Source organism: Pinus tabuliformis, chromosome 6, assembly GCF_031772625.1.
Source record: "Pinus tabuliformis cultivar Carrire ecotype Pingquan chromosome 6, CPIR1, whole genome shotgun sequence".
NCBI classification, from domain to species: domain Eukaryota; kingdom Viridiplantae; phylum Streptophyta; class Pinopsida; order Pinales; family Pinaceae; genus Pinus; species Pinus tabuliformis.
This window is the reverse complement of record NC_142292.1, coordinates 1,120,254,093-1,120,278,881: the sequence shown is the minus strand read 5'-3', so window position 1 is coordinate 1,120,278,881 and position 24,789 is coordinate 1,120,254,093. Positions and strand designations below refer to the sequence as shown.

Sequence of the window (24,789 nt, the reverse complement as noted above, 5' to 3'; positions counted from 1 at the left end):
GCAACCGCACGGCAAAAGGATAACTAGAAACTAAAAGTTTAACCGTCTAAGACGAAATAAGGCATCCTACACCAGGCTTAATCACTTTAGTGAATTTTGATGACACATATCCCGACGCAGTATTTTTTTTATGCCCAATTCGTAAAAGAAATTTTACCGGGTTCACCCCATTTTCTGAGGTCGAGAGTTTGAGCCTCTCTCACCTCAGGATTCCTCAACGATTAGCTATGAGACCTACGCGCTAACCAACTGCGCCACCACCCCATTTTCTATGGTGTCAGCGTTAGCGGGTTGTGTAAAAGAGTGGTCAACACATTCTTTGTCCGTTTCCTGCACACCATCGTGAGAGGGAGCTGCACGCGCTTGTGAGCGGAAAAAGAACAACTCCCGAATAACTCAGAACGAACCCGAATTCGCGAGTCTTCTCTGGTTACCTAATTCTCCTTCTGCCGAAATTTCTTTCAGTAAGTTAAAACACTACTGAGTTTTAGGGCTCTCCATGAAGTTGTACTAACATCATAAAACGGCTCCTAGGGCTCTATGAATAATCATTATCGACCACACGACAACCATCCAGTACACATTTATCACTGTAAGAATCATCCGAATAGTCATACAACAAAAAAAATAAACGCCCTTCTCACAGGAATTCCAAAATCATGAAACATATTGCAACAGAATAAACCGTAGGGATTATCTAAACAGAGAATGAAAGAGATGAACAAAATGTGCGTCTAGATGAATCGCTCAGTCAGAAATCGAAAAAAAACAATAAAAAGTCTTAACCGCTTCCAGAGTCATAAAAATCGTGAACTGTTTACATATTCGGAGTAATTATTTACCAATTCAGGAATGACCGAATGACGATTATGTATCAACTAAGGGGATTTCATGCCGCGTTCAGACGGGTCGGTACTCGGTATTATAATTTTGCTCTGTCGAACCTATGCAACAGAATAAATGCAGACACACGGCAAAAGATTGACAGAACAGCAGGAAAATTACCAAGGTTTGAAAACTATAAGGGCCTATGAGGTTGGAAGGGTTTGAACACGCCCTCTGATACCATATGTAAAGACCATGAACTGAAATACGGTAATAACCAGAACTAAAATACAGTAAGAACCAAAACTGAACTGAAATACAGTAAGAGATTTTGGACACCTACCTGAACTGCTGCCTGCTCTAGTGTTGCTCTGGTGTTGCTCTGGTGTTGCTCTGGTGTAGTTGATGGCGTTGTGGTTGCTTCTGATACCAATTACCGGGAAACCAATTCCACCCAGCCAGACTGAGCAGAGCCTGGCTGCTCAATCCAGTAAGCTTCTCGCAGAAGCTCACTGTCCCCCGTGCCCAGAACCTCAGATACCTAAAGCTCTTCCCTTAGTCAATTGTCTTTCTCTGGTTTGTCCTCCCTTCTCTGCTGATTTTTCTCCTCTGTCTTCCTCTCCTGTGATCGGCTCAGATCAGTGGTTTTATAATTGCAGGCTTGGCGGTGGCCGCCCTCCCGCCTACGGCCACCGCTCTTCCTCCTCTCGACACGCCTCCGCATGCATTTCACTCTCAGATATTTTTCTCTCTGATCTTCTGTACTTTACTTATATTTCAAGTTTGGTCTTTGCGTTACCATTTAACATAAGGTTTGATATTTTATATCCTTTTTTTTTATTATAAACTTTAATTTTATGAAGTTTAATATTATATATATATTTATAAGTTTAAATTTTATATTTATAACAAAGTTTAATTCATATTTATTTTTAATATGAAGTTTATCAAATCAGTTTTTAATATAAAGTTTGGAAGGGTCATTACAGATTCAATGGGATTTTGCAGGGATGATGAGGAGTATTAAGGAAGAAGATGAAAGAGTAGTTGAAGGGGCCATGGTTGGCAAGGAGACATTTGAGCATACACCCATTGATGAGGCGTTATCCATTGTTGAGGTATCCATTGATGACGTATCCGAGGTTGTGACTGAGTTCTCAGGTGGTAGCAATGCACCACAAGTTGATGAGTTGTCGAAAGACAACTCCACCATTGTTGAGGAGCCGATAGATACACGGGCCTCTAGGTCCATGACAGAGTTGTCGAACGACGATCACCTGCAACTGACTGGTGAGCATGTCTTGCGTGTTGGGTTGTCTATTGAGCAATTGTTGGCTCATTAAGTCCATGATGGAGGAGGATGTGCAACCATTCTTTGGGCTAGCCATTGATGAGGGGCAGCAAAGAGGCCACATGTTGGGTTTTCAAAGTTCACTTCAGAGGCAAACTAATGCGATCTACAGCGTTATTATCCCACCCTTACGCATTGGGTTGAGGGAGGTAGAGTTGTCTAGACAAGCTCGAGGGGGTGGCCAGGTTAGCAGGACTGAGCAACATGAGCAGAGTATGACACCACATCATCTTGGAGTGCTTGTTCCTTCCACAGGAGATTGTACGATCCCTCCTTTGGGATTGGATGGTGAGAAGTATTGAGCTGGTACCCGATGGACCAAGCTAGGCGGTTGGATACATCCATGGCCACAGTTCAACAGAGGCCAAGGATTACCAGAGGAACTAGAGGGCAACACTGTTTTTGGGATCCATGTGGGATTTCCCATCACATCATAGTGCTAGTAGGTGATGGTAGCAGCTACGTGATAGGTTTGACGCTTGGGCGCACACACATTTTCAGATCTCCATCAGAGCCCCAGTCAGCACTAGTGACATGATGGTTTGACTGGAAAGCAAACAGATTTCGTGAGTTGTCTTGGCATATTGACTGTGCGTGGAGTCACAGGGTGATTAGCTTACTCTGGTAGGAGCTGGTAGGAGGAGGTGGCATCAGCAAGCTATCAGACAGGGCATTGTATGGAGACAATGCTCTCTTATTAGCATATGGGATGCAGGGGCTACTAAGGCTAGGCGCAATAGTATCATTCCCATTAGCATGTGAGGAGTTAAGCCACTTAGGTCTATCTGGGCAGATGAGGAGGTATAGCTCATATCGTGGAGGTCTTTCCAGCAGAGTGGTAGTAGAGATGGTGATCCTAACAAGATGCAAGATGTTCCGTATGCACTCAGTCTTAGACCTTGGTATCCAGGGGTGTATAGAGGTATGTAGCAGTGCACAACAGTATGCAAAGGAGCACAGAGGTGTGCAGGGTTGCATCGTGGTGTGGAAGGAGCGGTTCACATCTTAGTGCATTACCTCATAGAGTGATGGACACATCAATACCAGAGGGATACCAGTTGATCCGGGATGATGCAGTAGTATCATGTAGCAAGGTTGGGCGATGCACAAAGATGTGTGATTGGGTGCAGTTGTATGCCAGGAGACATGAGGATACATGGTTATATGCAATAGTGTGCAGGTTTGCATTGCGGATAGAGGGAGTGCTACTAGAAGGGAGATTCCTTGACGAGGATGTCAGGCATGTCATTGGGGTGGACATACCCAGGTTGGGAGAGCGGATGGATCACGAGACAAGCCGGGAGTGTCCACACAGGGTCTTCATCATACCCATCGAAACCCATGCATCTTCAACTCGCTGGCACCACGTTCAGTTGAGGGGAGCCTTGTGTTTGATCCAGACCCTCAGTGTGGATAACAGGACTTGTGAGATTTTCCTAAGACGACGCTATGAGATTCAGTGCCTCAGGGACACAATAGATATTCTCCAGTGGAGGAGCAGGGTCAGTGCGCGAGTTGACAGCCAGGGGCTGAGAGATGATGTGATCTTTTGTAGGTGTGGCATATTGTTCATCACTTAGGCTATACCTAGGGATTTGGTTGTTGATTTTGGGTAGCATCGGATGTACTCTAGCTCCGAAATTTTGTGGAGGCTAGAACACAAGAGATCTCCAAGACCCAGAAATCGTTTGGAGAAATTCCACCCGGATGAGGACTTATTAAAATAATTAATATTTTTAATGGGTTCCTAAGTCTAAACTTAGGAAAATCAAAATATTAATGGGTATTAATAAGAATATGGGTAAGAAACTTCTAAGTGACAAGGATCAAGTCTGTTTTAATGTTAGCCGTTGATTAGGGACTTAATCTCGGTCGTTGATTCATCAACAAGAAAAGTATAAGAGGAGGCTTGAGGGTCAGTTGGAGATACACCAAGTGATCAAAGAAGTTTGATTTTTCTGGGGCATGGTTTGCTAAGAAAATCGAATTGGTGATCTGAGTTGCAGCAAAGGGGCAGGGATAGTTGGGGTTGGAGGATCTTCTCTGGGACCCCGAATACACAGCAGAGAGAGGCAGAGATAAGCCAGAGGAGGCAGTGCAACTGCAAACCAAGGGAGGCTGACGCTGGGCTAGAAGGGCCCACGTATTACCTGATGTAGTGCTATCACAAGGGAGGAGTTGCACTCCTGCAAAAGTACAAATTTAGCCAGGGAGTAGTAGGATCAGCCGAGAAGGCTGACGTCAGAACTCCAGGAGGCAGAGGAAGCAGCACAAAGCTGACACAGTGTCCCAGTGTGCTCCACGCACGCCCACGCAGCTAATGCGAAGGGGCAGCGCAGTCGTATCCAGGGACAGTCAGTCTAGTTCCCAGATCAAAGAGATTTTTCCAGTTGAAGTGAGGTAAACTCACTTACGTTTCTACTAGTATATTTTATCTCTGTAACTGGATAGCCAAGAAAGGCATCCAGAGTTGTATTCAGAACTACTACTTAATAGTAGAAAACCCTCAAAGTTGTTGCACCGATTTTCCTGCATTGAGGTTTTTCAGGGACGTTTGTCCAAAAATAACATTGTCCCTTGTGTGTTTGTCTCATATCTTTTTCAGTTTATGATCTGTATGTCAGTGTAGTCTGCAGTAGTGTTTTTCACCAACGTTTAAATAATTAAATAACTTGTTGAATGTAAAAACAAGTAGGAGATGATAAACGAGTGATTGTAGTATGATTTCTGAAGTGAGATTTAGAAATTTTCACATGGTATCATAGGATTGCAGATCATAGGACACTGAACACATCAACCAGGAGATCCAGTGAATTTGTTGCGAAAAAGTAGTTGTCCCAAGGGACAGTGTTGTTTCAGAGGCAAAGCAGCTGAAGGAGTGACACAGAGCCAGAGAAGTGACTTAGAGGCTCACGCAATGCCTACGTCAACATTTTGAGGCTGTAAAGGGTGATACAGTATCCGAGAGGATCTCACGCAATGACTGCATCAGCTCTCTGGGCCAACGAAGAGCCTGAGAAGCTCAAATCAGTCAGTTGTCGAAGCTGGAGGAGTAGAGTAGATTCAATCAATGAAGCTGGTAAGACGCTGTTGTTGTTGGTGCAGAACAGTACCTGTGGAGACAAAGCCGAGGTAGAGGGAGTCACTACCTTGACAAATTTCTAGCCAAAGAAATCTAGATCCGGGTTGCAACGGCAAAGGAGGATTGGAGAGGATTTATTCGACATTTGGCCGGAGGATTTCCGTGAAGGAAAGCAAGACTCAGAGGGAATCTAGAGGAGCTTGTTCCTTAGAGGATTTCTAGTGGTGAAGAAATCTAGATCCGAGTCTTGCTGGATTAACAGCAAGAGAGGGAGAAGAGAACCAATCCTATACTTGTTGAGCAAAGATGGCAGTCAATGGACTGAGGGATCAAGACAGATTGGATGGAACATCCAATTTTGTCATCTAGAAGGTCAAGATCCTGGTAGTCCTAGACAAGAATCGCATCAAGGACTATGCCTTTAAGGTAGTTGTTGTTCCGGTCGACAATGATCCACTGCAGAAGTATGAGGAGGCCCAGGGAAGGCTAAATGCATGATTCTAGATGGGATCAAAGATCATGTGGTCCCACACATTGCTGAGAAGGAAACAGCAAGGGAGATGTGGGAGACGCTAACCACCTTGGACCAGGGGACTTCCGTTCAACAGAAGATGCTATTAGAGAATCACCTGAGATAGTACCAGATGCAGAGGGGAGAAGAGATCGATCCCTTCCTTCTCAGATTGCAAGGGATTCGAGAACATTTGACTTTCGTGGGGTCTACACCAAATCAATTGTTCATGGTTAGGAGTCAGGACTACCCTGAATGCAATCATCGAAGACTAGGAGACATTTGTCCAGAGTATCTTGGGCAGAGCTTCTCTCCCCAATTGGGAGGAAATGTGGGTAGCTCTTCGATAGGAAGAGATCAGGAATTAGCGACAAACGAGCCCGGATCAAGAAGGAGGAGGAGGAGGATGCACCGCTCACATCATCGAGACAGCATGGGCAGCAGAAAAGGAAGAAAAAGGATATATCCAAGGTCAGATGCTTCAAGTGTGGTGAACTAGGACATTTCGCCACTCAATGCCACAGGAAGAAGGGCAAAGAAGAGGCTTCTGACTCAAAGGCTGCTCCAGCGAAAGCCGACAAGGAGGATGATGACAAGGATTGTGCCATGAGTGCTCATGAACCTCTAAAGAAGAGGTGAGGCGACATAGAGTTGTAGTCAGGAGGACTACACCAAGGGCAGGATCCTTGAGGTGCCCAAACTCTTGGATCACATACGGCTACGGGAGCCCTTAACGACAGTAGAAAAATGGCGGGTGTCGATTGGTACAAGGTGTGATGGAGCAACAATGGCAGAGCTAGAGTGCCAAAGTCTGAAGCAGCGCAGTGGATGTTGTAGCAATGCGAGAGGCACAAAGCAAATTGTAGGAACACAGTGGCAGCAGAGGGTCAACACAGATTAGCAGCAAAGGTAGCTTCAACATCATGACGCACCCATACTGACCATCATGTCAGTTTCTAGGTGAAGTTTCAGTTACTTACTTCTCAGTAACTGAGTTGCAGTGCAGCAATTAATAGTGGCAGTGCTATGGGCAACATGATGCAGCATTTTGAGAGGGAGCTGCAATACAGATGTAGCAGTGACAGTGGCAGAGCCATGGGCAGCAGTACAGGATGCAGCAGTGCAGTGGATGAAGGGCAGCACGCTGAGCATCAACAGCACAGAGGATCGACGTCGTGGATCAGTGCGATACTCCTGTTGTGAAGTATTTCTAGAGCACATTCCTCGCTAACAGGAAGTGTTGATTTTGGGTAGCATCTGATGTGCTCTAGCTCCGAAATTTTGTGGAGGGACTAGAGCATTCATCTCTCCAAGACCCAAAAACCGTTTGGAGAAATTCCACCCGGATGAGGAGTTATTAAAATAATTAATATTTTTAATGGGTTCCCAAGTCTCAACTTAGGAAAATAAAAATATTAATGGGTATTAATAAGAATATGGGTGAGAAACTTCTAAGTGACGAGGATCAAGTATGTTTTAATCTTAGCCGTTGATTAGGGACCTAATCTCGGTCGTTGATTCATTAACAGGAAAAGCATAAGAGGAGGCTTGAGTGTCAGTTGGAGATGCACCAAATGATCAAAGAAGTTTGAATTTTCAGGGGCATGGTTTGCTGAGAAAACCGAACTGGTGATCTGAGTTGTAGCAGAGGGGCAGGGATAGTTGGGGTTAGAGGATCTTCTCCAGGAACCCAAATACACAGCAGAGAGAGGCAGAGATAAGCCAGAGGAGACAGTGCAAACCAAGGGAGGCTGACGCTGGGCTAGAAGGGCCCACACATTGCCTGACACAGTGCCAGCACAGGGGAGGAGTTGCACTCCTGCAGAAGTTCAAATTCAGCCGAGGAGCAGTGGGATCGGCCGAGAGAAGGCTGACATCAGAACTCCAGGAGGCAAAGGAAGCAACGCAGAGCTGACGCAATGTCCCAGTGTGCTCCACGTAGGCCCACGCAGCTAATGCGAAAGGGCAAAGCAATTGTAGCCGAGGACAATTTGTCCAGCTGCCGGATCAGAGAGGTTTTGTCGAGTGAAGTGAGGTAATCTCACTTAGGTTTCTGCCTGTATAATTCATCTCTGTAACTGGATAGCCGAGAGGGCATCCAGAGTTGTATTCAAAATTGCTGCTTAATAACAAAAAACCCTCATAATTGTTGCAACGGTTTTCCCCATTGGGTTTTTCCGGGGACGTTTGTCCAAAAATAACGGTGTCCCTTGTGTGTTTGTCTCGTATCTATTTCAGTTTATGATTTGTATGTCAGTGTAGTCTGCAGTAGTGTTTTTCATCAATGTTTAAGTAATTAAATAAATTGTTGAATGTAAAAACAAGTATGAGATGATAAACCAATGATTATAGTGCGATTTATGATGTGTAGATTCAGAAATTTTCACACTAGTCACAGGGGAGACATGTGCCACTCTTTCCATAGGGAATGTCGGGATCCTGCATGAGCAGAGGATACCGTGTGTGATTGAGGCAGTTTTCCAGTGGGTGTTCGAGCTCCAGACATTGTATTGGCACATTACCGAGAGGATGGATGGTAGACTTAGTGGTGATGGTTGGCAAGAGCCGTATGGAGCCACATACATTGAGTTGATTGCGAGTATCAGAAACCCATCTATTGGTTGCATTCAGGGGGTATCTATTTGGCACATGCAGTTTCTAGTGGTCATGAGTACTATGTAGTGGCAAGCACAAAAGAGTTTAGCATGCACTAGATTAGTTCATGATATATGGAGCATATATATTGATTGCATGCAGGGACCAAAGATGAGGCATGGATGGATTCCAACGGCTGTCAGAGCTATGTCGCAACAGGTCTGGCTATGGGATCTAGGGATCTAGTTGGTTGATAGATCCCTCTGTCTCATGATGAGCAGAGTCATGGCAGAGAGTGACCTAGTTCACTCTTGGGTTGACACATGGGGGTTCGCAGAGGCCTTCATCGGATGGCGAGGCAGGCTTTCTCTGTTGCTGCACAGGTTCAGAGTTAGATTTAGATGGGTAGACTTTGGCGTCATGGAGATGTCTAGGCAAGATGTGTCTCGCCTCTATCAATATTCCACCATCAGGTTCCAGGAGAGGAGGATATAGTGTATGCACGATGGGTAGTATGTTAGAGCAAGAATGGCAAAGTGACAACATGGTGGCACCCTTCTATGGCTAGCATGGGACCCAGGCATCACAGTACTAGATAGCTCAGCGACCATTAGGGGTGAGTTGGCTGCTACAAGGGGAGGTCACTCAGATCTTCCTTTGGGCTTTAGCGAGTCACCGATGGCGTGGGGGACTTCTGGTATTTATACCGGACAGGATAGTGAGTGGAGCGAGGGGAGCTTCAGGTGGGACAGGATGGATTGGGATCCTAGTATTGAGGGATTCTTTCATGTCAAGACAGTGTAGGGACCTAGGATGACTCAGGGACACAGTTTGGGACCCCGATATTACTGATGGTGATAGGGGTGATCAGCAAACAGAGGAGGCGTTGGTTCAGGCATTGCTTGAGGACAAGCAATTTTTGGCGGGGAGGACTGTAATATCCCCAATTTTGATTTTCAACATTAGAGATGAGTTTGGGGATAGGACACAATTCCGGCACCAGGACTTAGGAGGAAAAGAGAATATTGCGACTCTAGTGGAAAGTGGGGACCACAAGAAAGAGAAATTCGACCCAAGGAGGGAACTCGAACTCTTGGAAGAGAGAGGACAGAGAAAGGAGTGTGAATTAGGGAGAGAGAGAGAGAGAGTGGGGACAACAAGGAGAGAAGGAGCCACGAATTATAAATAGAGCAAGAGGCACTTATTTTGGGCATTCATTCATCTATTCAGAAATTGTGTCTTTGACATAGCACACTTGAGCTGAAGCCAAGTCTGAAGTTGTTTAGCACACGAGTGTCTCCAAGCGGAGATCTCAACCCTTGCTTTGGTGGACTTCAATTGCCAGCCCAAGGAGAGAGTTCTACTTCGTCCCAAGTCATACCAGCAGGAGTGAGTCGAGTTACAACAGTAGTAAGTTGAGTTACAGCAGCAAGGAAAGTAGCAGTGAGGAGGTCGAGTTACAACAGCAGGGAAAGTAGTAGCAGGAAGGCCGAGTTTTAGCAGCAGGGAAAGTTGTAGCAGCGCAGGGACTGCGCAGTTCCTGGAGGAGGCACATTGGGAGGTTGAGGAGTGAAGGGAGTTAGGGGCTGAAACTTGAGGTGGAGTCCAGGAAAGTGTTGTGGGGCCTTTCCAGCATTTTGGCGGAGCAGCAAACATAGCATTTACTGCAGGTTACATCTTCTGCTTGTGGAGGAGGGCCAAGCATTTGGGGGTCAATTTTGGAGCGTCAAAACTAGGACAAACCCTTTTTGGGTTTTTCTGGGTTTTTGACAAGGACCTCATAAATAATTTGGCAGAATTTTCTAGGCAGATTTGAGGGGTCAAACAAGGGTCCCAATTCAGCCAGCAGCTAGAGGAGCTAGGGGAAATAGGGCCAAATTTCTGAAGTCAAGCATTGGCCAATTCCTTCGTGGGTTATTTTGGGTATTTGGTGGAGAGGCCAGGATTAATTTCCCAAAATTTTCTGAGCACCGGAGGAGGCCCTAGTAGCATATATTCACACCCAGCAGCATATTTCTAGGGAATTCAACGCAGAGCCAGGAGATATAGCAGCATGTTTGAGGGGGGCTTCTTATTATTCATTTGGGCTTAGCTAGCTTGCCTTGAGAAAGCTCAGGTGCACTCTTTCTAGCACCTCATTGTACCCTCTTCATATTAAAATAAAATGGCTCAGCAACACAATTTTTGGCTTTAAAATGGTGTTCTGATGCTTGAGTATTTTTCTGTGTGTTTTTGGTTATGTTTGCTTTGTTTATCATTGTATATTTCCATTAGGAATATTACACTTAATTTTATTGTATAATGTCTCTCATTATTTGCATGGAAAGTGTTTGAACTTTGAATAAATAATTGTTGGCAAATGTTTGTCTAAACCCTTGAACGAAAAACTCCAGTAATTCTAGTAGGGGATATTAGAGTGTGGGATCTATATTAAGGACATGGTTATAACAACTTTCTCGCGTCATCCAAGGAATAACTAACCTCAAAAAACTCCAATCAGTCCCATGAACCAAGGATCGGCCTCATAGTCTAGAAATAAAATAATCAAAGGAATGTGTGGGGTGCCTCAACATGCATTCCCAAAACTGAGTACTCCATCAAATACCCAAATTCATGCCATAGCACCACCATTTAGTTGTGAACAATACCAAATTGAGCTAGGAAACTCAAGTAATAGGTCTCCTAGTCAAATGACGGTCAAATCGAGATTACATTAGTGTAATCAACCTCCAAATGTGTTCCAACACCAAGTGCTCCACCTAGAACAATAGAACTTGATATCCAACTACAAATTTTATGTGAAGATATCCAAGGAGGCTAAAGCGCCAAGGCTGAGTGGCCTACGCCATATAAAAACATGTGAAAATAACTCTAACCATGCTAGAACAATATGAAAAAATGAAAACCAATATTTGGCACTCTATCAATATATGGAACATCCGAACAAACCATACAAATGTGCCATTCTCATGTCAGACAATACCAACGTGCCAAAAAAATCATCTTCTGTGCAATCTGTACATCCTTGTCAAGCAAACCAAGTCCCACCATTAATCCATTGTGGGATATCATAAAAGCTTTGGTGCTTAGAATCCATCAATCAATACACTTTTCACTAGTTGTTTTCCTCTAGACATCACAGAAACCACAGTTGGGCAGTGGTCAGTAATTTCAATAAAATTACCATAAAAGTAATGCTAAGGAAAATGTGTGCATCCATAAAAGAAGCCCCAACTGCATCTGAAAACTGAAATACATGTGTCATCAAGATATGTCTAGTAAATATAACTAGAACATGCTAAGTGATCTTCATACGACATGAGGGGTAACATGCCCAATCAGACTTAGACACACATGACCATAGCCAAGCTAAGCTGGTACATTCATACTCCGATAGCTAAGTTATTACCCTTTCATAAACTCAAGATTTATGACACACAAAGTTTGAACTCTATCGTGTAGTTTGTGTTATATGCAGATAAGTACTCAAAAACTTCTAAATCAAACATCAAGTAAACTAAACAAATAACTTAAAGTATAAACCTACCAAGTCCATAACATGTTCTTTGAATGGATTATATTTCGCAGCTGAGATAGAATCAACTGTTAGAGTAGACTGGCAATATCTTCTCAACAAACCAAGAGTTCGGTTAAGAAGGTTTCCTGCAATAGAGTGAGAACAAAAAGCTTAGTACTATTATACTTTGCTATTTTTATCATTTTGCAGACCTAACATGTTGTGATCTGCAGAAACTAAGAAAGCATTAAAATTTGAAAAGGCTACTTAAATTAACAATAAGTGGACTACATAGGTGAAGCCTAATTTAATATTGAAAATCATCTTCTTTTGTTCCCAGGCTCCAACCCAGGAAGAACATATGGAACTTCATAGATACTGGATTGTGTCTGATTGCAAAGTCCTCTACAGTTGTTTAGATTCCCAAGAAAGACTCACCAATTGTGTTAGCAAGGTGGGCATTAACAATATTTGTAAATCGTTCCTCTGAGTAGTCCCCGTCATTGCCAAATTCAACCTCTTTCAAAAAGAAATATCTAACAGCATCAGATCCAAACCTGTAAATCAGATCCTTTGGTTCGAGAACATTCCCCAAGGATTTTCCCATCTTCAAACCATCCTGTAGAAAAGAAAAAATATATTTATGTCTATTGATGAGAAAGGGTCAAATTGACTAGAGAAGATAAACATATGAAAGCACAACAAGGCAAAGGGTAAAATTTTGAAAGACAAGCCTGTCGAATATAATTCCCTGGGTCGCACATTTAGAAGGGTATTCCAAAAGAGTCTATATATCCACATTATCAAAAGAAGTAGGCACAAAATATAACTTAAAAAATGCATGACAGACATACTTTATTCACGAAATTGCAACCAATGCATAAGAATATGTAATGTCCCCAATTTTTGCATTACCTTGTGTTGAGATTCAGAGAGATTCCCAGAGCTTATATCAGCCAGGTCACAGAAGATGAATTGCACTATTGGTGGGACCGGAGGGTTTTGAGGAGTTTTACAGGGTCCAACTGGGATCATTTGCCATTTTCATCATCAGGATCAGTTCCGCATAGTTCAATCTTGGTTCTGCTGCATTCCGACGATTTCTGTAAAAAGGATTTATTAACGGGTATAGTTTAATTAATTACACTTAAGGTGTTGTTTTGGGCTGATTATTTGGAGAAACACCTTCATGTAATAGCTGGTTGGAATCAGGACAAAAAGATATACATGGCAGGATGGTGAAAAGGGGCTTTGGGAGGCTGGTGTGATCATGGTGGCAGTTTAAGCATTTTCTGGAGAGAAAATTGACTTTAATTAGTAATAAAAGGTCACTTATTAAATAAAAGGAGAAAAAAATGTTTTTATCTAAGGGGTAAATAAAAAGGGGCAAAAGTCACTTGGAAAATAGGAGGAAAATGCATTAAGTGACTTATTAATAAAATAATAAAAAGGAGATTTCTAGAAGATTGGAGAAGATCCGGCAAAATCTTATAAAATGGGAGAGAGCCATTTCCCGTTCATTTTGGTTTATAATTATTTCTTGTGATTGGTTTGGAGATCAGGCGAGTTTCCTCTGGAGGGTTTCAGGTGAGACTCTTAAACTAGTTTCGATGAACATACATTGCTACCCTAGCCACCCTAGTTGCCATTATGGGAAAATTATTGAGATTTCCCATGTAATGTCCCAAATCAGTTAATTTTGGAATAGGCACTTCATATTAAACTATCATGCATTTTCCAGAATATTGCCATGTAAAACCAGAACCATAAATCTATAAATTTCACAAAATCTCATTAAAAGATCATAACATGAGAAATAAAGAGAAATGCAGCAACCAAAATCCACCCTTATTATATATAGATAGATGCCAATACAATAGCTAGGAATGACCCTCTCGTCTCCAAACTGAAACAGAAAAACAATCTCTACACTTGTGGATTCTAAATGAATCCACCAAGGGGAAATGGGTGCTCGCCCAATCTCTCTAAATCATCTAGGGTTTTCATCTTGGGGCTACCAATGGAGTAGAGAACCATGTCCTCAACCTCACATACAAGAAACAATATCAAAACCAAGTTGTCCTCCAATGGTCTCCTCCTCTTCTTTTATAGATTTGATGGACTCCTCTAGAACCTTCTATTTTATTATTATTTTAATCATGGAGCACTTTTCCCTCTTTTATTTCAATTAAAATATATTTTTAATGCCGGAAAAGTGTAAATTGGCCACCATGTCTTCTCAGGTCACTGAAACTCAAATTTGACCATCCCATCCTATAGATCTTCCCATTCCGGTTCCAACAAGCTATTATGCTAAGGTGTTCCACCAATTAATCTCCTCGGAATGCCACCTCAAGCATAATTAATTAAGTTATGCCTAACAATAATGTTGATTTCTGAAAGTTGTCGAAATGCGACAGAATGAAAGCCAAATTGTGTGGATGATGGAATATGCCAAGTGAATGCCATTAGATCCCATAAAACTCCTCAAAACTCCATTGGAACCCCTCATTACATAAACCTACTCCACTAACCCGACCATCTCCTGCCCTGGAAATCCACCCTAGCTGCACTATGAAGAAGAATAAAAATGGGGACATGACAATCCTCCCACCCCAAGATTGCTTACCCCCAAGCAATCCAAATATGTGGACCAATCTGGTGGTCCGAAGCAACTGAGACCTAATGCCAGGATCCCATACGAACCACTAGGTGATGCTCTGCTCCTGTGTCAACACACCATGAACGAGCTCCTTAATGCCCGGATCCCTGATCAATCTCCGACTGAACCTGTCATCAACAAATCCTCCTGGATCCCAATGTCACCAAGAAGGAGCATCAAGGCTCCATGGCTCCTGTTGTGCTATAACTTCGGCTATGAATGTTGCTCCACCTGTCGTGTACTAACTCATCACCTCTCTCCAATCCAACCCTTGGCATAGACCAAGGTCAATCTCATCATGTTGACGTCGTGATGAAATACTGATGAGTAGTTTCCCTACATCCTGCTGCCAACTAAAGCATATGATATCCCTCACCTTAGAGGGCTCCTGCAATACAATGCTCCTGACTAAAAATGCCACTCCATCAAAAGGATACCAGCTCATGATCTCTCGCCAATCCAATGCATGGACACCTGTGCAAGGAATATGTCTGCTATGCTGAAATTGGTCCATGCTCAGTTGTTGATACTCTACCTGGACAATCCAAGCATGTCCAAGAAAACCTGCCTCTCTCCCTCTAATGAGGAAAAGTGCGCAAACCATGCTGCAAGCCCCGTCTATGTACTCTCGGAGAGGGTTGTTTCCTGAAAATGTTGCAGCTTGTCTGGCTGCCACTACATTTGTTTGCACCTCATCAATGGGTAGTCCCAAAGATGGATGTACTTCCATCCCCCTCCCCTAGTAGGAAACTCCACGCTCCTCCAATCCACCAATCTCCTGCCAAACTGTCCTATCATACTCCCGCATCTCCTAGGGACAAGTGTCAGCGAACATCATCACCCTGCTAGCTGTCTGTACATATGTCTGCTCCTCATCAACGACTGACCCCAAGGGTGGCTGCTCATCCTCCATCATCACGGATTCAATATGAACCTCCCACTGCCTCTCCAAAAAAGGATCATCATGCTTATTGTGCGCCTCATCCTCCTTAGTTGACTCACGCTCCATCACATGCTGCTCATGTTGACTCAACACTGGTAACACACTATCGTGAATGTCTCTCCTAGGACCCACGGACTTCTCGTCATATGAATTTGGCCTGATGTCAATGACTTGACATGACGCATGCTCCCCTACGTTCTCTCTATGTTAAATCATCAGCTGCTCATCTGCTCCCTGATCTCTTTCCCACATGGGAACAATCAGTTGCTCCTCGTACTCCTCTACCACACATGGATGCATATCTGGGCTACTGTCATCAACTCCATATGATTGCTCGTGCTCCTCTAAGGTATCATCGTATGAACCCATGGACTCGTCCAATGAAGAGTCCTGATCCTGATAGACAGAAAGAATATATCTCTGCTCCACCACTGCCATCTCCTCAGTGTCACTCAAGCATGAGTGGTCAGGTCCCCAAGGTCCTTTGCAGATGAAGCAAAGTCCCTTCCTCCTCATCTCATTCTTGTTACATGAGCCCCCAAACCTGAGTTGTTCCTCCCTGGTAAATTGTCTCCTGAAAAGCGAATGTTTTGCTCAACCAACCTCTTAGCAAGACCATAAGCAACAGGTGAGACCAACTGATCTCTCCTCCAAACAAACAACAATCGAGACTACAAATCCCGACAAATGGCATCACGGTCTTTCATACATGAGGACAAGATGCACTGCATGTGTGATATGACTCTGTCAGGATTATGTTTCCTAATGTTGAAGAAGCATTGGAACATCTGTAGGATCAAGTCGTCACACTCCAGATCAAACAAGATCTCATAAGTCCTAGTCATGGCCATGCCTCCTAAAATATCAAGCTTCTTCCCAAAGGTAGAGCCTGCACTGTTGTCCAAGTCTCGAAAAGTTACTATTATCAGCCTGAAAGCTCTCCTCGTAACACCATTAGTGTAAAGTGTTATAGCGGCGGTTAGTCTCATGATGTTACTAAGACAAGATGCAACGGGAAGTCTAACCCCTTCACAAAGTTCCTCCAAGAACTTGTGTTGTATGAGAGCAAGCATAGCCGGTTTTAGAGCCCAAACCAGTTTCTTCACTTCCAACTGGCTCACTTTGGAAAGGAGGGTAAGAGAACTTTCCATGCAACCCTCACGTGCTTCAAATCTATCCTAAGAGCATAAATCTTGTGTCCTATTTTCTGCCCCTACTACACATCTCTTGGCTATTTTTTCTGAAGAATGACATAAAGCCGCTTTGAGAAGGGTTTATTGACTTCTGTTGCTAGTTTATGAAGGGAATTTATAAAGATTTTATCCATGTCTAGTTGTTCAACGATGGTAAGTACATCAAACTAGCCCCTACAAGATTTTGAGTAACAACTCAACAGAGGTACATAATAACAGTAAGAAACCAATTTTACAATGCACATAATCCATAATTCCAATTTACATCGAAACCTATGATTTCCTCACTGTAAGAATCCAGTTTACAATATTCCCAACCTTCTCTGAATTTTCTAATTTTTCGAAATCGGTTTTTCAATGAAGGTTTTAGTCAATCACTTTGATGACAAACATTTGTGGGTATATTTTAATGAGTTTTACTCTTATTTGAAATGCACAGTGGGAGTATAATGCCTTTTTGCCATACAATTACACCAGAAAATCCATATAATGACTTAGGAACACTATAGTGTTAATTTCAGCACTACTATCTACTTAGGATCAATATTAAGTTTAGCAGAAATACAACACAGCCAATAAAACATGGAACCTAGACCCCTTTTGATATGAGCAGCTTCTACAACAGCCCCTTGTCCATATAGTGTAAAAGGAACTTGAATCTGTCTGGAGATTGTCACAAACAGCCATCGTTTCCACTCTTACTCTATGTAGACTTGGGCTCCTTCGTGTAGATGGATCACTTCACCTTCATAGTACAACCCCTTCCCAACAACTTGTTGGCTCCTGAAACTTTACGAACAGCACAACGTTTTATGTACACCTGTCACGTACAACACAACGTATACCACAGTGACAGTGAGCATCTATGTTGTTGAGCGGACTCGATACACAAGTTCTTTACGGGAAGCAGCTACGTAGGTGTACTCTAGGCATGTTTAGCAAACTATAAGGAACAACGTTTTCCCAAAACTCTATTGTAATGCAATTCTGCCACAGTGTCTTTTGGATTGACTTTCACGTTGACTTGGTCGCCTTCTAGAACTACAATGCACAAGTCACACGACTGTGATTGTTTACACACAAATTCTGGCAACGTTCTACACGCTCCCATTTTATGTGGAACGGACGCTGATCAGTTTTTTGCTCAGCTGCTAAAAATTCCACCCCCACCATACAGGAAACCGGCGTTGCAATGCGTCTTGGCTCCATCCGTTGTGATTTACTACCACAATGTGACTTGACTGTCATAGGTGCAATTCGACTTCAGCGATATGGAGAATTCGACCACCCAAAAGGTGACTACGATCCTCAGCTCATGCATAACGCACGCTTGTACTCATGCATAAGTCTGAAGTCAACTCTCTATCAATTCTCTGTCGACCATTGCAGTCGCATCAGTTGTTCTTAGCACGGCGGGTTGTTTCAACTTTCCAACCTATTATTACTACGCTGAATGGACTAAGTGAAAGGAGCGGTGTGGATCACCCTACAACCGTGGTCCCTACCACTCAGAAAATGTCCTCTGCCTGTCAATTTCTTCTATAGTCGATTCACCAAAGCGCACGGGTCACCACTGCACGGTAATAGCACTGTGATAGGGACACGTTTAATTTGGCCGAACTGCTACAAGAAATTACCCGATAGTATTTCGGCTTTGCTGATGTCGTTTAGCTTCTCCATGCAGCTATAGCGACCCGATAGATTCTGACCCCCTATTCAATGGATATTTTGCTCCAAAATTGCATCACTTCTAGTGCGCTCAACTGCTGATACGAGGATCAATAGTTACGAGTCCAGCGTTGCTAGAGATGCTCCCAACATAATTACATGAATTCAACAAGTTAACCCTCCCTTCGATTTGAATTCGTCCCCGTGACAATTTTCGGTTCCTTCAGAAATGTAATTTTCCGTTTAAATTGTCTACAAGCAAATGATATCGTCCTCTTTACAAATTTTGATTGGTAATGCCACTTCAATTTGAAAGAACCGTTGTTCAAGTCGATCTAGCCTGAGCGAGGGTTCAACAATTCTCAGGACTGTATGAACTCGGCCTTTAGAAAATTCACCTGAGAAGATTTTCGGTCCCATCCACAAAGAAGTTTTGGAGATCGACGTCTGTACTTTTACAGTCACTATAAGATTCTCTTTTCCCTAGAACAGACTTGTCCCACACAGGGGAATGCACTCAGAGTGGGACCTCTGGAATTTCCCAAGCAAATTGGTTTTTTGCGGCACATCAACTAGCAGGGTTGATCGAAATGGAGGAAGAATATCAGTTAGCAGTGGAAGGATCGAACCTTAATTTACTACGACAGAATCGACCCTTTTGAAAACAATGCCATATCTGGCCCTTCTCAAAATATTTCAATCAATGGCCTTTCAAAATAAACCTCGGCCCCTTTTTTAAATTTATTACAGTCGTTGACACCAAATGTTGGTATTTGGACTTGGGAAAGTGATGGCCCCATTTGAAAACAAACAGATAAAATCAGTGCCCTCTGGCAATATTGACTTCTTTGGCAAACCCTCTAGCCATAATAGTTGTAGCTGAACACCTGCAGGTTGAGCCATGACCAATGCTCTGATACCACTGTAATGTCCCAAATCAATTAATTTTGGAACAGGCACTTCATATTAAACTATCATGCATTTTCCAGAAGATTTCCATGTAAAACCAGAACCATAAATTTATAAATTGCACAAAATCTCATTAAAAGATCACAACATGAGAAACAATGAGAAATGCAGCAACCAAAATCCAGCTTTATTATATATAGATAGATGTCAATACAATACCCTTTGGTCTCCAAACTAAAACATAAAAACAATATCTACACCTATGGATTCGGAATGAATCCACCAAGGGGAGATGGGTGCTCGCCCAATCTCTCTAAATCACCTGAGTGATTTCGTCTAAGTTGCAGGAAACGTGGCCCTAGGGGTCGTTTCCCCAGGGGAAACGAAACGAAATGTGTTTCCCCGTACCGTACGGCCTGGAAACGCGTTTCCGGCCGTACAGCCACGTTTCCCGAAACGGAAATGTGGTCGTACGGCCGGAAACGCGTTTCCAGGCCATACGGGCCACGTTTACCCAAAAAAACAGTTGTTTTTTAAATTTTTTTTTTTAATTTGTTTTTAAATTTTTTTAGGGTTTCCAGGATGTTCTAGAAACCTATTCTAAAGTTATAAAAGAGCAGTTTGTCTCATTCTCTCATCACACTATTCAGCAAGTCGTTTCTCTTGGAGACTGGCAGTTGTTTCAGCTAGGGTGTTTTGAGCAGTGAGCAAAGTAGATTTCAGCAGCAGGAGAAAGAGATTTTAGCAGCAAGAGAAAGAGATTTCAGCAGGAGATTTCAGTAGCAGCAGATTTGGCTCAGCTACAACCATATTTCTCTTCTCTTTTCTGGCATTTCGGGGTAGTCTCAGCCACAGATAATTAATTTGGGTAAGCCACATTCATTTTTTTAGTTTTTTCTTACTATTTCTTCAATTTTTCTAGGGTTTAGGCAGCGAAAAATATGAAAAACGTTTTTTATTGATAGATTTGTTTTTAAATTTATTTTTGCAGCAGATTTGGCTCAGCTACAGCTATATTTCTCCTCTTTTCTGGCATTTTAGGGTAGATTTAGCCACAAAAAATTAATTTGGGTAAGCCACATTCATTTCTTAGTTTTTTTCTTACTATTTGTTTAATTTTTTTAGGGTTTATATAGCCAAAAATATGAAAAACGTTTTTATTATTTACAGATTTGTTTTTTTAATTTATTTTTGCAGCAATGGTTTCCAGCCAAAGTGCAGCTGCAACTTCAAGCCCTAGGGCCAACCCAAGGGCTGAATATTATCCTCTTTGGAGGCATCTGACGAAGCTTCAAAGATGTGGAGGTGGTGGCTCATGGGAATGGCGATGCAATCTTTGCAATAATACGTACAAGGGCTCCTACCCAAGAGTGAAGTCGCATCTATTGCATGGAGGAGGACAGGGGATTTCAGGTTGCACAAAAACATCAGATCCGTTGGTAAGGAGGGCATATCAAAGAGAGCAAGATGAGGCGGATGGTACTAAGAGAAGGCATGATGACCTTACTCAAGCTCCATCTAACATTGAGCCAAGGATTGTAGCTGAAGCAAGAAAGAGGAGAGCTAGTCACACTCAAGAACATGAACAACCAGCACCCAAAAATACCAGAGGCCCAGGGGCATCCCATTCAGTTCAGGATAGCAGAATTGCTAGATTGGTGAATGTGCAAGCAAGAGAAGAAGCTGATTCCAGAGTGGCTAGGTGCATTTATGCATGTGGTATCCCATTCAATGTTGTTCGCTCTCCTTACTGGCAAGATATGATAAGGGCAGTTAACAAAGCTCCTCAAGGGTACAAGGGGCCCAACTATGAGAAAGTCAGAACCTAGCTTCTCAAAATTGAGAAGGAACTTGTGGAGGACATTTTAGCTCCAATTCGTTCTTCCTGGAGTAGCTCTGGGGTTACCATAGGCTCAGATGGTTGGACAGATATGAGGCGCAGAGCATTGATAAATATCATTGCCACTTCCCCCAAAGGAGCAATGTTTATCAAGGCAGAAGACTGCTCAGGAGAGGTGAAAGATGCACAGTTCATTGCTGATGTTATTATAAAAGCTATTGAACAAATAGGGCCTAACAGGGTGGTGCAAGTTATCACGGATAATGCACCAGTTTGCAAAGCTGCAGGTTTAATTATTGAGGGGAGGTATGACCACATCTTTTGGACACCATGCATTGTCCATAATCTGAATCTGATCTTAGAGGAGATCGACAACAAAGTTTCTTGGATAAAGGAAGTCACAGGGGAAGCAAGGGAGATTATCAAATTCATCACCAACCACCACCAGTCTCAGGCCATATTTCGAGAGTACTCCAAATTGGAGTTGTTAAAAGTTGCTGAGACAAGATATGCCTCAAACTTCGTGATGTTGTGCCGCCTTGTTGAGGTTAAGCATGCATTAGTTTCTATGGTGGTGAGTCAACTTTGGATTGAGTGGAGACAAGCAGATTCAGAGCGGGGATCTATGGTGCATAGATTGTGCCTTGATGAGGATTGGTGGAGCAAGGTAGATTTCTTGCTAAAGTTCACAACCCTTGCATTTAAGCTTCTCCGGAGTGCTGACACTGACCAACCTTTCTTGGGAGAGGTATATGATGGCATGGATTCCATGGTTGAGAAAACTATGGAAATCATTTCGCGGGAGTCTCCACAACTTTTGTTTGTTGATGATCATTTTGCTGGTTTGATCAAGAAAATCATTGTTGACAGGTGGAACAATTTCAATACACCATTGCACACTTTAGCACATGCTTTGAACCCCAAATTTTATGATGAGGAGCTTATTGCTAAAAGCAATGGGAAGAGGAAGGCACCCCATAAGGATAGAGAGGTGGCTACTGGGGTGAAAAAAGCACTTATGAGAATGTTTCCTTCTCATCTACATAGGGAGGTAAAGGAGGAATTTGCCAGTTTTGCTGCAGGAATAGATGATTATGCAGATATATCAGCTTTGGAGGAGAGAAGCACCATGAATCCAGTTAGGTGGTGGATTTGTCATGGAGCAAATGGTGTACATTTGCAAAGCCTTGCCATTCGTATTCTTTCACAAGTGGCAAGCTCTTCATCAAAAGAAAGGAATTGGAGCACTTATGGTTTTATTCATTCTGTGAAGCGCAATAGGTTGGGCTCACAGAAAGCAGAGGATCTTGTTTATGTGCACTCCAACCTTCGCCTTGCATCTCGTAGGGGTCCAGAATACAACAGTGGTCCTTCTAAAGAATGGGATGTGGATGCAGAAAATCCTGATTTGGATCTCTTTCTTGCTGCCCTGAATATTGAGGACGATTCTGGAAGTGGAATTGGTGCATCATCTTCTTCAGCACCACCATCCACTGTTGAGCATTCTGCTGCTTCTATTTTTGATGAGGATTGTTATGATGAGGATTAGTCTTTTGTGACTTGTCTCTATAGTTCTTGCAGCCTTATAGTCTTTATTGTACTCGCAGCCTCATATACTAATATAAATAAAGGCTGATTTTGGATTTTCCAGTTCCTATATTTTTATTTTCATTATGTGATTATTCATGACTCATGAGTAAATGTGATGTAAATTTAATCTTAATGTTTAAATGTAATAAATTATAATCATATAATGTAAATGTATCATTAATGCTTTATGATTGCACATATATATATATTAATAATTTTTAAATATTTTTAATATATATATATATATATATATATATTCGCGTTTCCCCGTTTCCAAAATTTGGGGAGGTCGCGTTTCGTATCGCTTCCCGTTTCGGAAACTTGTTTCTGTTTCCCCGTTTCATGCAACTTAGGTCCTGGGGCTTCCAATGGAGTAGAGAACCATGTTCTCAACCTCACATACAAGAAACAATATCAAATCCAAGATATCCTATAATGGCCTCCTCCTTCCCTTTTTATATATCTGATGGACCCCTCTAGAACCTCTCATTTTATGATTATTTTAATCATGGAGCACTTTTCTCTCTTTTATTTCAATTAAAATATTCTTTTAATGCGGGAAAAGGGTAAATTGGCCACCATGTCTCCTCAGGTCACTGAAACTCACATCTAACCATCCCATCCTGTAGATCTTCTCGTTTTGGTTCCAACGAGCTATTACACTGAGGTGTTCCACCAATTAATCTCCTCGGAATGCCACCTCGAGCATAATTAATTAAGTTATGCCCAATAATAATGTTGGTTTCTTAAAGTTGTCGGAATGCAACGAAACGATAGCCAAACTGTGTGGATGATGGAATATGCCAAGTGAATGCCATTAGATCCCATAAACTCCTCAAAACTCCATTGGAACCCCTAATGACATAAACCTGCTCCACTGACCTGGCCATCTCCTGCCTTGGAAATCCAACCTGGCTACACTATGAAGAAGAATAAAAATGGGGACATGACATCCCATTTGTGCTTCAAATTGCAAGTGATTCTTGTAGCAATTCTCAAGGGCCGAATTGATATTATTTCTAGAAGATTGAGTTGTTGTTGGGTCGAAGTTTCGGAGGGCAGTCGAATTGCTGTAGTAATATTATTATTGTTGGGCCCATGTTCATATTCATCTACAGAGAATATAATGTTGATCATTTGCCGCAAATAATATTATTATTGCCAAGGCCAAGTTGATATTCATATACTGGAGATTATATTGTTGATCATTTGCCGAAGATAATATTATTATTGTTGTAGTTGAGTTGATATTCATTTGTCAGAGATTATATTGTTCTTCATTGTCGGAGATCATATTATTATAGTTGGGGCCAAGCTGATATTCATCTACTGGATATTATATTGTTGTTCATTTGTCAGAGATCAAAATATTGTTGTTTGGGCCGAATCATTATGAGCACATTCTGCAATTTATGATGGGTGCTCATGATTCCATGTAGTCTGCAGGGCGAGTCAGGAAACCAAAACCTATTGCGCCTTAGAGCTAACAAGATTCCAAAGGGTTTGATTTCCTCGGAAAAGGTTTTTGATCATGATGATCAATCTAGGGTATGTACAAAGACTATTAGTTCTAGTCCTAATTATCACGAGATTAATGTTAGTATAGGTGCATGCCCTAGAAAGGTAAAAGTTGGCCATAGTTGTAATCTAGGTGAGAGGAAAGCTATACAAACACGAATTCAGAATTTCAGGATGTATTTTCTTGGACCTATGATGAGTTGAATGCTTATAGAATTGATGTAATTAAACATCTTATCTGTCTAAAGGAGGGTGTTGCTTGTTAGGAACAAAAGCAAAGAGCAATGAATCGTTAGTTTCCATCTACAGACAGAGAAGATATTTTGAAGTTGTGTGATGTCAATAGCATTGTAACCAGTCAGTGGGTCTTTTTGGGTCATGAACATTGAGTCTGTATATAAGAAAAACGGTGAAATTTCATATGCATTGATTTTAGGAACATGAATCAATGTTCTTTAAAATATAGTTACTCTTTGCCTAACATGGAACAACTGTTGCAGCAAGTTATCTTGTGAGATGTTGTCTATGTTAGGTGTTTGTTTAGGTCATAATTAGGTATTCATTGTAGAGGGTAAATCACCATGG

The 24,789-nt window shown here is 42.3% G+C and overlaps 1 protein-coding gene across 5 annotated transcripts in view; it reads right to left on the bottom strand.

Moving 5' to 3' along the window:
• LOC149262811 (methionine--tRNA ligase, chloroplastic/mitochondrial-like) overlaps positions 1 to 24,789 on the bottom strand; it is a 440,349-nt gene that overhangs the window by 229,939 nt on the left and 185,621 nt on the right. For all 5 annotated transcript variants that reach the window (XR_016259204.1, XM_089425277.1, XM_089425282.1 and 2 more), the window contains 2 exons: positions 12,320 to 12,500; positions 11,912 to 12,027 (listed from right to left, as the gene is read on the bottom strand). Coding sequence is in view for 4 of the 5 variants with exons in the window: in XM_089425277.1 (XP_089281403.1) it covers positions 11,912 to 12,027; positions 12,320 to 12,500 (297 nt within the window). In the remaining variant the exon portion in view is untranslated. The remainder of the gene's footprint in view (positions 1 to 11,911; positions 12,028 to 12,319; positions 12,501 to 24,789) is intronic.